Here is a 13,926-nt window from a genome sequence, read left to right as displayed (position 1 = left end):
TGGGGTGTGTGTCTGACTTCTATGTGGAGAGTGTTCTTAAAAGTCAAATGGCAGCTGCCATATTGTGAAAATAGATGGATAGCTGAATGCGGAATCTTTTGCTTAAATATGAGGTCACATTGGGATGTATTGTATTTAACATTTGTCATGTGTGAATATGCCAATATTCTCTTCAGAGAAGAAGAGGTCATAAACTCTAGTGCTGCCTATTGGAAAAAGCAATCATTGACGCTAGAGTTCCTGTCTCCTTAAGCTGACTGTGCTCTCCACAATGAGAAACCTCACCCCTTTCCCATTATACTTCATGTGTGATTTGTTTTTTCTTTAATTCAGATTGTAGGATCATTTAAGGCACATTGAGTAGATCCAAATGACTACTCATCAGGTGCCCACATTATATCTGCACTTATTCTCATGTTGGATATTAAAGGGAACCTGTCAGCAGAAATTTTGCCCTAAACCTAAAAGTTTCCCCTTCTGCAGCTCTTGGGCTGCATTCTAGCAAGGTTCCTATAGTTATTCTGCCCCTTTTTAGATCAAAATAAATAGTTTATAAAGTGCTTCAGTTTGAAAATCTTGTTAATTCTACCATGGTGGCGGGCTGTCTGTTGTCCGTTACTGTCCCTCCTGCCGCTTTAGGCCATCCCCCAACGCTCATTTACATACCTCAGGACGCCGCCCAGTGCGTCCGAGATCTCGTGCATGCGCCGTGCCACTAACTGGATTGTGCACAGTGGGACCGCTGGTGACGTTGCGCAGGCACGAGATTATGGGCGGCGCTGTGATTTTCATCAGCAAGCTCCTGCCCATAATCTCGTGCCCGCGCTTTCCCCTCTGACTCCACCGTTCTGCGCATGCCCTGGCCAGGGCCATTATCCCCTTCCCTAGCGCCAGGGCACAGCATTGTTAAATTGTCCCCGGTGTATCCCTTGTTAGTTGTGGTGAACTCCTTGTTTGTTGCGTGTCTCGCTGTGCACCGGACCGTCCCCAAGTTTGTGCGTGACATTCCCTTTAAGAAATATCATGCATTGCATGTTGAATGATAAAAAATAATAATTTGTTACTGTTAGCCCAATGTTGTTTAGTGATTTGCCACTGAATATTGTTACTCTTCTTACAAGGGACCTGAATTCAAAGAGCGCTTCATGCGGGTAATTCACTGTACACTCAAAATCGCTGCAGGAGACATAGTGACAGCATTTGACCTTTCGAAGTACAGCTCCGCATGTGATTTAGGAGGTATGAATCCGTGATCTGCATTTTTTTTTCTGTTTTCAGAATATATGTCTGCATGCTGGCTGCCATGATGGACTTTTTTTTTTTTTTACAGTTGACCTTTTAATTTGATTCTGTTAATTTCTCTTTCTGTCTTAAGGCTGCACTGGTGCGATTGCTCATGAACTGGTCTGGACATACCCAGAAATGAAAGTTAATGTTTATGACCTTCCTGAAGTTATTAAACATAGTTCTAAGTTCCAGCCTGACGGATGCGATTCCAGTCGTGTGACATTCACTTCAGGTAACATTACCCACACCAAGTCATCCTATTCTACAACTTATCAAAGTGACTGACCTCCGCAGAGTGCTTGAGTGATTTTTCACAAACACAAAAAAGCAGTCCGAGTTTTATCAGTGTTTCAGTTTTTGCCATCAAGTTGTCATTGGTGATTTTCATGTATAAAAAAAAACATTTACTGTATTTTTCGGATTATAAGACACTTTTTTTCACCCTAATTTGTTAGGAAAGCGGGCGTGCATCTTGGGCTGAGGCCACACGGGGATTTTAGTATGACACTCGGCACGTGGTTGCAGCACAGCGTGAGACAAGTGTCATGCGACTGTGGTCCGATCGTGCGATCAGACTACAGCTGCAGGGGGGAGGGAGGGATTTATCTCCCTATCTCCTCCGTTGCCGGCTGATGTGAGAATTGCACTGCCCTCGCGATACACCATAGAGTAATCTGAGTAGAATGCGAACCTGGCTTGCTGTAGGGCAGCGGCGGTGAAGATAGGTCACTGGAGGCAGGAACAGGGTCGCTGCTGCCAGTCGCCGACAGCTGGGGCGATCATGTGTGTCCACCATTGAAGAAAATGAATATTCACTACTCTCCACACCAATAATCCCGGTTACGTCTTGGCACCAAGGTCAGTGATCGTAAATGACTGTGAAGATTTTTACCACATTTTTTGCTTCAATTTTTTTTCCCGCCTCTAAATAACAAAGCTACTATTCCAACTCAAAGGATCTAGGCTTTTAGTTGAGATTAATCTATTCTGCACTTCAATATAACTCACCAACAGATTATGCGATTTGCATATAAAACCAATTTTTATTGAATAGAAAACATTAAAAATACCAACATAGACAGGATGTCTCTAACAAACGGACCCCTCAAAGGGTAAATATGTATCAATTTTTTTTTTTTTATGTTTGGAACACCAAGTCAAAGAATCATGCAAAAAATCACCCTGTATTGAAAAAAGAATAATAGATATGCATAGATTGAGAGTACAAAATGGTTAGACAAGTGTGCGGTTTATAATGGCTACAACTAACCATGAAAAAACATAATCGCAACAATATACCTACAGGGGAACAGTAGACAAAAGCAAATGGCGTCCCACACCCTCTTCTTTAGAAACTATTTCGAAAGATCTTTTACCGTATGCTAATGAGCGGGGCACTAGTCCCCTGGGCGTTAGTTTCCCGGCCAGTCGCCCCCGTTAACATGTTAGCATGCCCACAGGGACATGCTAATGAACACGCAGCGTCACAGGATGATCTCACTCACCTCTCCGCCGCCATCACGTCTGACGGGGCATTTCGGCTCAGTGCGAATGACCCCGGAGTGTGGGTCATGCGCACTATGAAGCCGGGTGTATGTGTCCTGGCTTCAAACTGAAGTAGTGCGCATGGCCGAACCTCTGGGATCATGCCCACTGAGCCGAAATCCAGTGTAGGATGCGATGGAGAAGTGAGTGAGATCCATCCTGTGACGCTGCACATTCATTAGTATGACAGCACGCCCACAGGAGCGTACGAACATGCTAATGGGGGTGACTGGCCGGGGAGCTAACTTTTTACGGTTAGGCAGGGATTAGTAATATGCACTCAGAACTGCTCGTGGTTCTGGGTGCATATTGCACCTAACAAGTTCCCTTTAAACCATTAGTTTTACCAAATAGTGTACTGGAAAGCAAGGAAAAAACATTATACACGGACTGGAGTAAGGAACGTTGTTGCTTGTCATGAATTTGTCGGGGGTTGCCACGTCCCTGTCCTGCACCAGCTCCATGTATCTTGTCTGAGTGGAATGAAACTGGCATGAGAATGCCATAAGTCTCAACATTTTAGCGCAGTCTCTTTTCGTGCCAAAATTCTCGATTTGTCAAAGGCTTTGATGAATCGGGCACTTTAAATTTAAAATAAAGATTTAAAATCGTTATCCCTCAGGTCTTTTATTTTTGCGACGACACATCATGGATGTCATCTGTGTTGTGCCTGTTATTTTACTTAGGAAAAAATAAATCTTAGCTTCTTCTTTCTTACATAGATAAAAAAAACTGATGCTACAAAAGAGTCCATTAAAAAATGTTTTTCACTATTGAGAAAATAAAAGGCTTTATTATTAGGATTTAACAAAAAAGGAATAAAAAATGTAATTTAAAAATAAGGCCACTCAAAATGTAGCAAAACATCATGATTTAGTGTTAAATACAAATTTCTTGCATACATTCCTTTGAAACAAAGGGCCACACATATTAAGCAGCTACACGGCTATAATAACCCTGAGAAGTAATATAATTTACTATAAAAAGGCACAAATAAAGAATGAGTTATGGAAACAGTGTATCATCTGTTCAGCAATCCTGCCCCTGTGCTGGGCGCCCTGAATGGCTTAGATGAGAATTTGAGTTCTGTCCAATATTGGTCATGAACACATGGAGGTAAATCGAGGTAATAGCTTTTTAGCGTGTGTAAATTGTGATGTCGCTCGGTTGGGAACTTGGAGTTTCTCACAACATTACAATGTTGTTTTTGGCTAGTTTTTCCCTATTAGGAAGGGAAACCACTATAATAACACTATGCCAGTCCGTACGCTTCTGTAAGAGTCGTATTCCCAGTCTTTTCTTATTTTTTTTTTTTCTGGAGCCTGAGGAAGCCTGGAATACAAGATAAGCCTTCCTGAAATAAGCGGCTATTCTCTGACTACTCAGCTGCTTTGGTGAAGTGTGGCCTTTAACGGGAGATTCTGGCGTAAAGAATACAGTCTGGAGACATAAGAGCTTTTCTGTGTACTGCCCTGAACAATTCCTCGGGGTCAGAAGTCATACATTCAGTTAGTCTCCACCAAAATAACTGGTATGTATTGAAATGACCATAGATGTGCTACATTCGCACATATATTATCACTAAAACAGAGGTATAGATAGGCAAAAAGTTATGACTATTGGAGTAAAGGGAGAAAAAAAAAACTAAAGCAGAAAAGTGAAAAATTGCCCTGTCAATGGTTTAAAAAGGTTGTCTTTTCACCGGAAAACCCCTTACTAACTGCCCCAGTATGATTCATAAATAAAAGAAATAAACTCTTCCTTCCACATTCAAACCATTGATCTGCAGGCGGGCTGCATGGGTGACACAGAATGGGGTGTTTCGGCGGTTGGGTATATTGAGCTGACTGCAACCTCCATTGAATCGCCTGCGGTTGATGAGATGGACTTCAAGAAAATGTTTGCGGAGGTGGCGCGTGCGCAGATAGTCAATCGCGTCAATCTGCACACACGCCGCCTCCCCCGCCATTTTCTTGAAGTTCATTGTGTCAACCACTGGCGATTCAATGAAGCACAGCCCGCAGCCAGCTCAATGCACTCGCCTTTGAGACACCCTGTCCTGTGACATTCTCACAGCCCTCCCTCAGATCAGTGCCACCCACCACGACACCCCCGTGCGTGTCCTCTGACCCTGTTTCCTATGACTCCACTTCACCACCGCTGCCCCGGTAAGCCATATCCGTTTTGTAAGATGCACCCCCATTTTACCCCCAGTTTTTTGGGAAAAAAAGTGCATCTCACAATGCTGAAAATACGGTATCTCAATTCTGAGGTAAAATCTGTATTCGGGGAAGACTTTCCCATTACTGAGATAGGAGATGGCAGCTGATACTGATGAGATTCTTTCTACATACATATATGCCAGTTGTGGATTTAACCATATCCCACAATGCACTGCGGCACTGTCAGTTGCACAGCCGCAGTTCATGCCCACATCTTAGCCATGATAACCAGGGACAACAGTGCAGGCAGAACCCAAATTGTGGGCCGAGTAAGCACAATTCTGTTCCCAGTCTCACATTGTGCTACCCATACCACATCCAGGTATAATGAGGTGTTGGGGTTTTAAATTACACATTTGCGATGCCACGGAGCAGTAAGGAGGCGTGGCCGGGTATGTCCGCCTTTGCCGGACATCGCCATGCCTTGAGCAATGTTGCGGCGAGCAAAGAGACGTGACGGCACTGACCAGTTTACAAGAGACAATATAGTGTAAACTCACACACCGCACACAGGGGAGACACCACATAGTGAACACTGATCAAGAAACACAACACCAGATACAAATATACAGCACACAAAAAGGAAAAGACAGTGCACAGGGGTGAAAGAGGTCAAATGACGCAACACACACAATACACAAATGCAGAGGGATGACATACAACAGATATGTTGGAAAGCCAAACAGTGTGACACATGTCTACTATTCCTGTCAGCACCACTAAGCATAGACAGATGTTCATTTCACCGCACTCCTGATGTGACAGCATCAGCCCTATTTCTAGTGTAGATAGAAGGAGGAGTAGGGTGCAGAACTCTAGCTCCTCCCTCTGCCTTTTAACGTCTTCTTTCTAGGAGAAGCATTGCTCACAAATATACAGTGCTCTCTGCTGGTCACTGTGTGGGTGCCCACTGGAAACCTAGAAATATAGGATTCTGTCAGGAACCCCAGGAGAGCCATTGACTATTATAAGGCGGGAGGGTCACTTGGGACATGATGTGGCCTCTGTCTTGGCAGTGTTCATCTTTTTTACGCATGTAACATGTCTGTATTGCTCACCCAGTCACACTTTCCTTTGAGTGGCTGACAGCTCTTTTGCGGCGTAGTTTGTAAGGAGGGTATGGGTGAAGAGACAGGGCAGATGCTGGGAAAGTGACGCTCCAAGGGCACTGGAGACTTTTTCATATGGATTAAAACAGCCTTTTTTAGTCAGAGAGCAACATACTAAAAGATAATATCCACCTTTACTCATACAGAGGGCAAAATGGCCATATAACCCGTCTGGGGGAGGATCATTCTGACACATTAAAGTGGATCTGTTATTTTGATTTTATTATGTTAAATAGAGCTCTTAGACCCTATGAGTCTGGTGCAGTCTGGTGGAGTCTTGCTTTGAAAGTCCATGGCAGAACAGCGGTGTAATACTTTTTGATTCTTTCCATGCCTGATATTAAAAAGGTATTTCCTAAGATGAACAAGTACTTTTAATCTTCTTGTCAAAACGGCGACATAACCCTAAAACTAAAAGGAGCATACAATCCGCTGTTTAAAAAAAAAGCTATCCCCTATCCACAGGATCTTGAAATCTGAGCTTTCGAAGCCTGAGAACACGTGAATGGAGCAGATGTGATCTTGTGCAGCATTTGTAGCTACCAAAAAGCGTAGTTTTGGCTTTTGGAATTTTTTTTGCCACTACACCGTTTACCGATCAGATTAATTGATTTTATATTTTGATCGGGCATTTCTGAGCGCAGCGATATTAAATGTGTATTTTTTTAATTTTTTTTAACCCTTTAACTTTAATTTGTACTTTTTAGGTTTTTTTTAAATTGTTTTATTTTAGTAGTCCCCCTAGGAGAAAATAAGGAACAGCCGTCCGATCGCTGCATTTCTGTTGTTCACAGCTACACAGCTGTGTTCACCAGAAATACTCACCTCTTCTTACTGGCAGCACTCAGCCTGGTGAAACAGGAAGTGAATCATGATGGCTGCAGGCGTCATCACATGACCCTGTGCTACCATGGCAACCATCGGCTCACAGTGATCACGTCACAGCGCCGCCGATGGGCAGAGTAAGTGAAGATTTACCTCAGCGGTGATTTAAATCGAGATGTCACATTTTGACATCACGATTTAAGGGGTTAACAGGCGTGGATTCACTCGTCCCTGCAAGGCACATGTCAACTGTTCAAATCAGCTGACGTGGGCATGGATGACCAGCAGCTTCTCGCACCAGCCGCAGGTGATTACACTATGGCCGCTTAGGACGTACTAGTACAGCCTGCGGACGTTAAGGGATTAATTTTAAGATTATGCCGCCATTCTAACAAGCAGTTTTAAAGTATGTACCCCATCTGTATTGGGATAAGTGAGCAAATGTAAGGCTATGTGCGCACTTACCGGATTTTGCCGCAGATTTTTTGCGGTTTTGCTGCATGTTTCGCTGCAGAAAATGTTCATAACATCTCTGCAGTGAATCACCAGCAAAACCTATGGGCAAAAAAAAAATCCTGTGCGCACTAGGCGGAATTTGACAGCTGCATGTTTTGCTGCGGGATTCCCGCAGCAAAAATAAGTGCATGTCAATTCTTTTCCGCAAGTCGCTGCGGGATTTCACTCCATTGACTGCAATGTTAATCGTGAAATCCCGCAGAGAATAACGCAGGAAGCAAATTCTGTGCGGTTCACTGCGTTTTCCTACATTATTCCCTGCGGTATTTCGCGGTTTACCTCCGGTAATGTACATCGCCTGTCTGCGGTTTTGCAGGGAAGTGATGTCATTACAGGAAGAGGGAGCCGTGCAGAGAGTAAACACACAGATCACACTCACACACAGACATCGATCACAGACACAGACACATAGAACACACATAGAAAGAAAACGGAAATATAGAAAACAAAGAACGTGGGCTCCGCTGTATATTTACCGTCCAGCCGAGGTAAGCACACAGCGGCGGCCCGGTATTCTCAGGCTGGGGAGGGAGAGGGGCAGGGTTAATGTCCCCCGCCTCACTCCCACCTCCCGCAGCCGAGAATATCAGCCGCAGCTGCCCCGGCACTGTTGCATGCATTATGCGGCAGCATCGGCGTGTCCTCTGCTCTTCCTGCCGCCATGTAGCAGTGGCAGCAGGGTAATACAAGGGGTTAATGGTGGTGGATCACCGCCATTAACTCCAGGCTTGATTATGGCAGCGTCTGTGACAGCTGACATGATCAACCCGTAAGTAAAGTGAATAAAGCAGACACCGAAAAATCCTTTATTTTAAATAAAACAAACAAGCCTCGTTCACCATTTTATTAACCCCTCCCGCACCAAAGCTCCGGCGTAATCCACAGCTCCGACGTCCTGCGCTGCTTACATCCAGCCGCGACTGTCACAGACACAGCGCTAAATGAATGCAGAAGACAGCAGAGGTAATTACCGGTCATTTCCCACGGCCGGTAATGTGAACTCACTGCCGACCGTGGGAAATGCAGCGATCTGTCCTCTATCTATCTATCTATCTATCTATCTATCCCTCTATCTATTCTTCAGTCTCTCTATCTACTATCTCAGAATTAAATGAGTTTTTTTTTTTTTTTCCAATGTGCTTTATTGCATTGAATGCAATAAAGCACATCCCAACCCGCACGCGGCAAAACCGCGGCAATACCGCGAACAATACCGTGGTGAAACCGCAGCAAACCGCATGCGGTTTTCGGGTGCGGTTTGCTGCGGTTTTTTACTGCGGGTGCGGTAATCTTTGAGAGCATGCGGAATTTTCTCAAGAAAATTCCATTTCCCAGTGCGCACATAGCCTACCAGTGTATTCCATTCGGTATTGCGAAATCTGGAAAAAGAACACCTTTTAAAGTCATTCAGACTATCTGATTCTACTGGATAGAATTTCAGCAGACTACTGAGTGTCTAGATTTGCTATAGCATCTTTACTGAAAGACCAGTGCATGTCCCTATTCCCACATTTCCCCTTTTAGCTTTCACTTTGGCCTATCTCATTCTTCCTACTTTATTTTTAATATTTTTAATTTGTACAAAATCCTAACTGGTATTCAGTGACATGGCTAATGACAGACTTATCTTTCACATTTATAAGTCCTCACTTTGTTTGAATTATGTATTATTAACTGATGAAGTTACAACATTGTATGAGTTGTCCGGTTTCTTTGTGTAAATCTTTATTTACAGAATTATATAAAACTAGTCTTTCAGCCTTAAAGGAAATCAGTCAGCAGGTTTTATGCTCATCTGAGGACCGTATGCTGTGGGGGTTAAGAAAACAAAAATCAACTATTCCTCTCTTATCAGGCTGTGTGTTTTTGCTTGCTTAAAATAAAGACTTTATAACCTAGTGATTATCATTGTTTGGACTACAGTTTCAAGTACACAGCAGTCCGGCACACCCCCTCCTCTGACACCTCACTGTCAATTTAGAATGTCTATAGAGAGCCTGGTGTAGGCGGGATGGCTCTCTGCTCTGCTGCTTTGCTAAATCTAAACATTCAGATTGTGTCAGAACAGCTGCAGCCAGTATTCTAAGTGATACACCATTGGATTCAGAGTCTCTTTGACTACATCATGTTACTCTCAGATGAAGTAGCAAAAATTTGCTGACAGATTCTCTTTATGGCAAAATGTCCACCACTTGATAGCAACTCGTGTAGAACAAAAACACCAAATACTCACCTCTCAGACCGGAGCCGTTCCAGTAATGTTGGCGCTGTGTTTGCTTGGGCTCGGATGATAGTGTAATGTTATGTGAGCACTGCAGCCCAACAGCAGCACTTGCCTCAGACCAAACCGTTCCATGTGAGGGAAGATGTGAGCACTGCAGCCCCTCAGTGATTGCTGACAGCAGTGTTTTGTCAGCGCTGCAGCCTATGTCACGCGAGCATCAGAAGACAAAATGCTGACATGACTAGAACAACATGGGTCCAGGAGGTTAGTATATGGGGGGGGGGTTATTTTACATGGGGCAATACTTCATACAAGAAAGTTGTCTAAGTTGTTGACAACCCCTTTAAATGGACTCCATCCTACTGCTCTTGTACTAAGTAAAGTTTCACGTACAAAATCCCTCTGGGATGTGGATGGTTGGTGCAGCATCTGTGAGCTTGTCATCAGTAAGCTTCTGTGGTTTCAAGGAAAAAGGAACTGTTATTCAGAAAAAGGAAGTTGCTGAAATCTTTATTCACCAGTGGTTTTTCTGAAGAATGGAAACACAAAATATATTAGCAATCACATACAGTATGTTTCAGCATTCTTCTATTAATCCGTACCTGGTGTGTAGCCAGCTATATCCAATAAGCTCCGGTACCCATGGGTATACATATAAAGGTTGTAATGTCCGTCGGTCCAACTTGGAAGGATAGTAGAAGTCCTGTGAAGCGCCCCTGATTACTTGTGTTATGTCACGTATAGGTGGGCAGCTTAAAGCAATGGCAGACACTTTGGTTATGGTGGTATGTTGCTTACTTGTCCCCCATCCTTCTGTGGCTGTCATTTCCTCCCTGTGCGCCGATGATTTTACAGCATTAGATTGACTGACGCGGTTTCTCTTTTTCCATACTTTATTTCCAGACTTACCATTTTTCTTTTAACTACTGCAATAGGTAACTTTCTTGAAGACCCACTCCCTGAGGCTGACCTATACATCCTCTCAAGAATATTGCATGATTTGCCCGAGGGAAACTTAAACCTACTTTTAAAGAAGGTCTCTGCAGCCTGCTGTCCAGGTAAACACAGTACATGTGCAATAAAAGTATATAGTGGATTCTGGCCATTTTTACATGATTTCTATTTGACTTTAGGTCGGAGTGCTGTGCTCATTGCCGAAATTGTCCTGGATGAAGACATGAAGGAACCTAGAGGTCTTCTACAGTCTCTTAATATGGGTGACGGAAAGCAGAGAAGCGGCACAGAATACAAGAAGCTTCTAGAAAATCATGGATTTAATTGTGTACAAATTAGAAGTACAGGCAATTTACTAGATGCAATTTTAGCTGTAAAACGATAATTGTTTCAGGCTGAGTAAATTTTAATTGACAAATAATTAAGGCCAGGGTCATAAATCTGATATTCACGGTCTGAGTACAGACCACAATGTCCGGACTGACTGCACGGGACTCCTAGCCCGTAGACAACAGCCTCAGATTTGCCTTTGGGACTGAGTTTGGATTGGGAGACCTGGTGCCGGTCTTGACATTGCGGTCTGTACGCTGATTCTGAATGTCAGATGTGTGAAATAAATGGAGTGTTGAACTGGAACATTAGTGCTGGTGTAAGGATGGGTCCACAAGGGATGGGACGTAGAGTTTGCTATAAATCTGAATGCATAGCATGAAGATTTTATCACTGATTTGTAACTGTATTCACAGTGGATTTAACCCCTCTAAAATAAAAAAGGTAAAATCTGCTGTTACAGTCCATAAATTGACATACTGCATATTGTAAGATCCAGATCGCAGCTCAGTCAAGGCTCAGAAAAAAATTACAGCATTTGGATGAGATTTTCTCAATTCTAAAAATATAATCCCCCACTAGAAGGACCAATAATCTACAGATCTACACAGAAAATCCCCAGCATTTCCATACATTGTGGTCATACGATTATGCACGTTATTTCAGTTTGTGGACAGAAAAAAGGGAATTAAAAAGGGAAAAAAAAAAAGCTTTCAGCAAAACTTCACTTTCACTTTGCACATAGGACAGCTTCTGCCTAAAGACAAAACTGATACTGATCTGTCCAGACAGGCTGCGATGTTCCCAGTGCTGCCTCTGCTAAATACTGACTTTAATGAAGAGGGATACTTGTTTTTAGTCTCATAAAAATCATGTATGTGGATCACTTTATAGAAATGTTTTTTCACTTTGCCATTAAAGAGTAATTTTCTGACCGGTCCAATCGTCTGTACAGGGGAAGGTGGAGAGAGCCGACAGCAAAACGTTTTTTTACAACTCTAAGGTGTATGGTAACTAGCAAAGAATGGTAAATTATACAAAAATTACTCCATACAAAGCATTGCATGTTTTTTTGGTTGAAAGCATAGCATGTACAAGATATAGATTGGACTTAGGCTAGTTCCACACTTACGTTGAACGGCATCCGTTGCATTGCGTTGTGTGACGGATGCAACGGATGCGTTGAATATAATGGCACAACGGATGCAACAGATCGTACAAAACAGAAAGCTTTTTTTTTTTCTTCTTTACAGTTTTACCGGCAGCAGACTATTTTGAACGATCAGCTGCTCACCCGGCGGCCGGGCGCTCAGCTGAGCGCTCTCACATGTCGGCGGCCGGGCGCTCGGCTGAGCGTTCGGCCACTGAGAAACAAAATAAAGTTTTTGTGGTTTTTTTTTTGTTTTTTTTTAAAAAAAAAAAAAATGAGCATGCACAGTGAAAAATAAAGGTTTCTACCGCTCAACAAAAGTTACATGCTGCGTTCCTTCCGCCCGTCGTCCAGCGGATGCAACGCTGACACTTGCGTTACAGTGCGTCGTCCATACAAGTCTATGGAGAATAGCGCAGTGCGTTAACGGACTGCGCTATTCTCCATAGTAACTGACTGCGCTGAACGCAAGTGTGAAAGTACCCTTAATCAGAGACCCAGGTGTCAATGCATTGATGATTGGAAAGAACGAATATAAAGAGAAAAATAATGTATTATTTACAAGCATTCACATGTAGAAAAAAAGGGTCAACCCTAGTCTTTTCTTTTTTTTTTTTTTTTATACCACCAATTTCATCTCAGTCTGGGTACACAGCTTTATTCCAGACCTTTTTTTGGATGAGGAAAAAAAGGTCGGGAATTCAGCACCATATAAAATTCAAATTTTTTTCTTTTATTTCTTCATAATTGAAAACCAAAAAGGGGGGGTGAAATTATACTATCGCCATATTCAAACCGTAACACACATGATACATTTCGAACATACAAGTGTTTGTAATCAAGAACACTTGTATGTTCTAAGGCTATGTGCACACGTTGCTTTTTTTTCAGCGCGGAAAAAAATGCACCCTCTGGCAGAGGGGAGAATTGTAAACAATGCTTTTTGAGAAAAAGGCATCAAACGCATGCGTTTTTCATGCGTTTTTCATGCGTTTTTCATGGTGCGTTTTTTAAGACTTGTCAGTGTTAATAAAGTTGGTTGAACACAGACCTTTGGGAAAAAAAAACCTGTGATGTCATTTCCTTCTCCACATTCTGTTTGGATAAATGGGAGGGCTTGGAATGGAAGGAGCACCATTTGAATTTTGGAAAAGTTGAAATAAACTTCGCGCACCATGTCACATTAGCAGAGCCCCTTGGGTACCTATACGTCAGAAAACCCCCACAAGTGACCCCATTTTGGAATCTGCACCCCTCAAGGATTTTATTCAGGAGTATATTAAGCATTTTGAATCCACAGCTACTTCACCCAAAATGTTGCTGTAGCAACAATATTCTCACTTTTAGGCCCGTTTCACACGTCAGTGAAAAACACTGACGTTTTTCACTGGCGTGTAAAACACGCACATGTCCCTCCGTGTGCCGTGGATCACGGCACACATGGGTTGTCTAAGTGCAATCCGGGCTCCGTTCTCCGTGGCCCGTGATTGCACTTAGAGATTAACTCATCTGTGCCCGCTCCCGCTCTCCATGGTGCTGATCGCTCCCGCGGTGCAGCATCCAGCCGGCCTTGACCCCCGCAGCAGCTGCTTCCAGGTCGGCTGTGTCGCACATCATGAATATGCGCGACAATGAGCCGGCTCAGAAGCAGCAGGGAGAACGGGCTGCAGAGGACATCGCTGGACGCCGGGTGAGTTAAAATGATTTTTATTTTAAAAGCACGTTTTTTTCTGGCACGTGTTTCACGGACCACACCACTGCGTG

General features: G+C 43.3%; 1 protein-coding gene across 2 annotated transcripts in view; it reads left to right on the top strand.

Moving 5' to 3' along the window:
• Window positions 1-12,224, top strand: part of ASMTL (acetylserotonin O-methyltransferase like) — a 140,313-nt gene extending 128,089 nt beyond the window's left edge. The window contains exons 10-13 of one of the 2 annotated variants that reach the window (XM_075335461.1): window positions 1,122-1,239; window positions 1,376-1,519; window positions 10,664-10,786; window positions 10,862-12,224. In XM_075335461.1, the coding sequence (XP_075191576.1) occupies window positions 1,122-1,239; window positions 1,376-1,519; window positions 10,664-10,786; window positions 10,862-11,067 (591 nt within the window). In that variant the 3' untranslated portion in view covers window positions 11,068-12,224. The remainder of the gene's footprint in view (window positions 1-1,121; window positions 1,240-1,375; window positions 1,520-10,663; window positions 10,787-10,861) is intronic. The other variant, XM_075335460.1, reaches the window with a different exon arrangement.
• The last annotated feature ends 1,702 nt before the right edge of the window (window positions 12,225-13,926 follow it).

This window comes from Anomaloglossus baeobatrachus, chromosome 2 (genome assembly GCF_048569485.1).
Source record: "Anomaloglossus baeobatrachus isolate aAnoBae1 chromosome 2, aAnoBae1.hap1, whole genome shotgun sequence".
NCBI classification, from domain to species: Eukaryota; Metazoa; Chordata; class Amphibia; order Anura; family Aromobatidae; genus Anomaloglossus; species Anomaloglossus baeobatrachus.
Note: the sequence above shows the minus strand (reverse complement) of the source record. Positions and strands in the feature narration are given on the sequence as shown.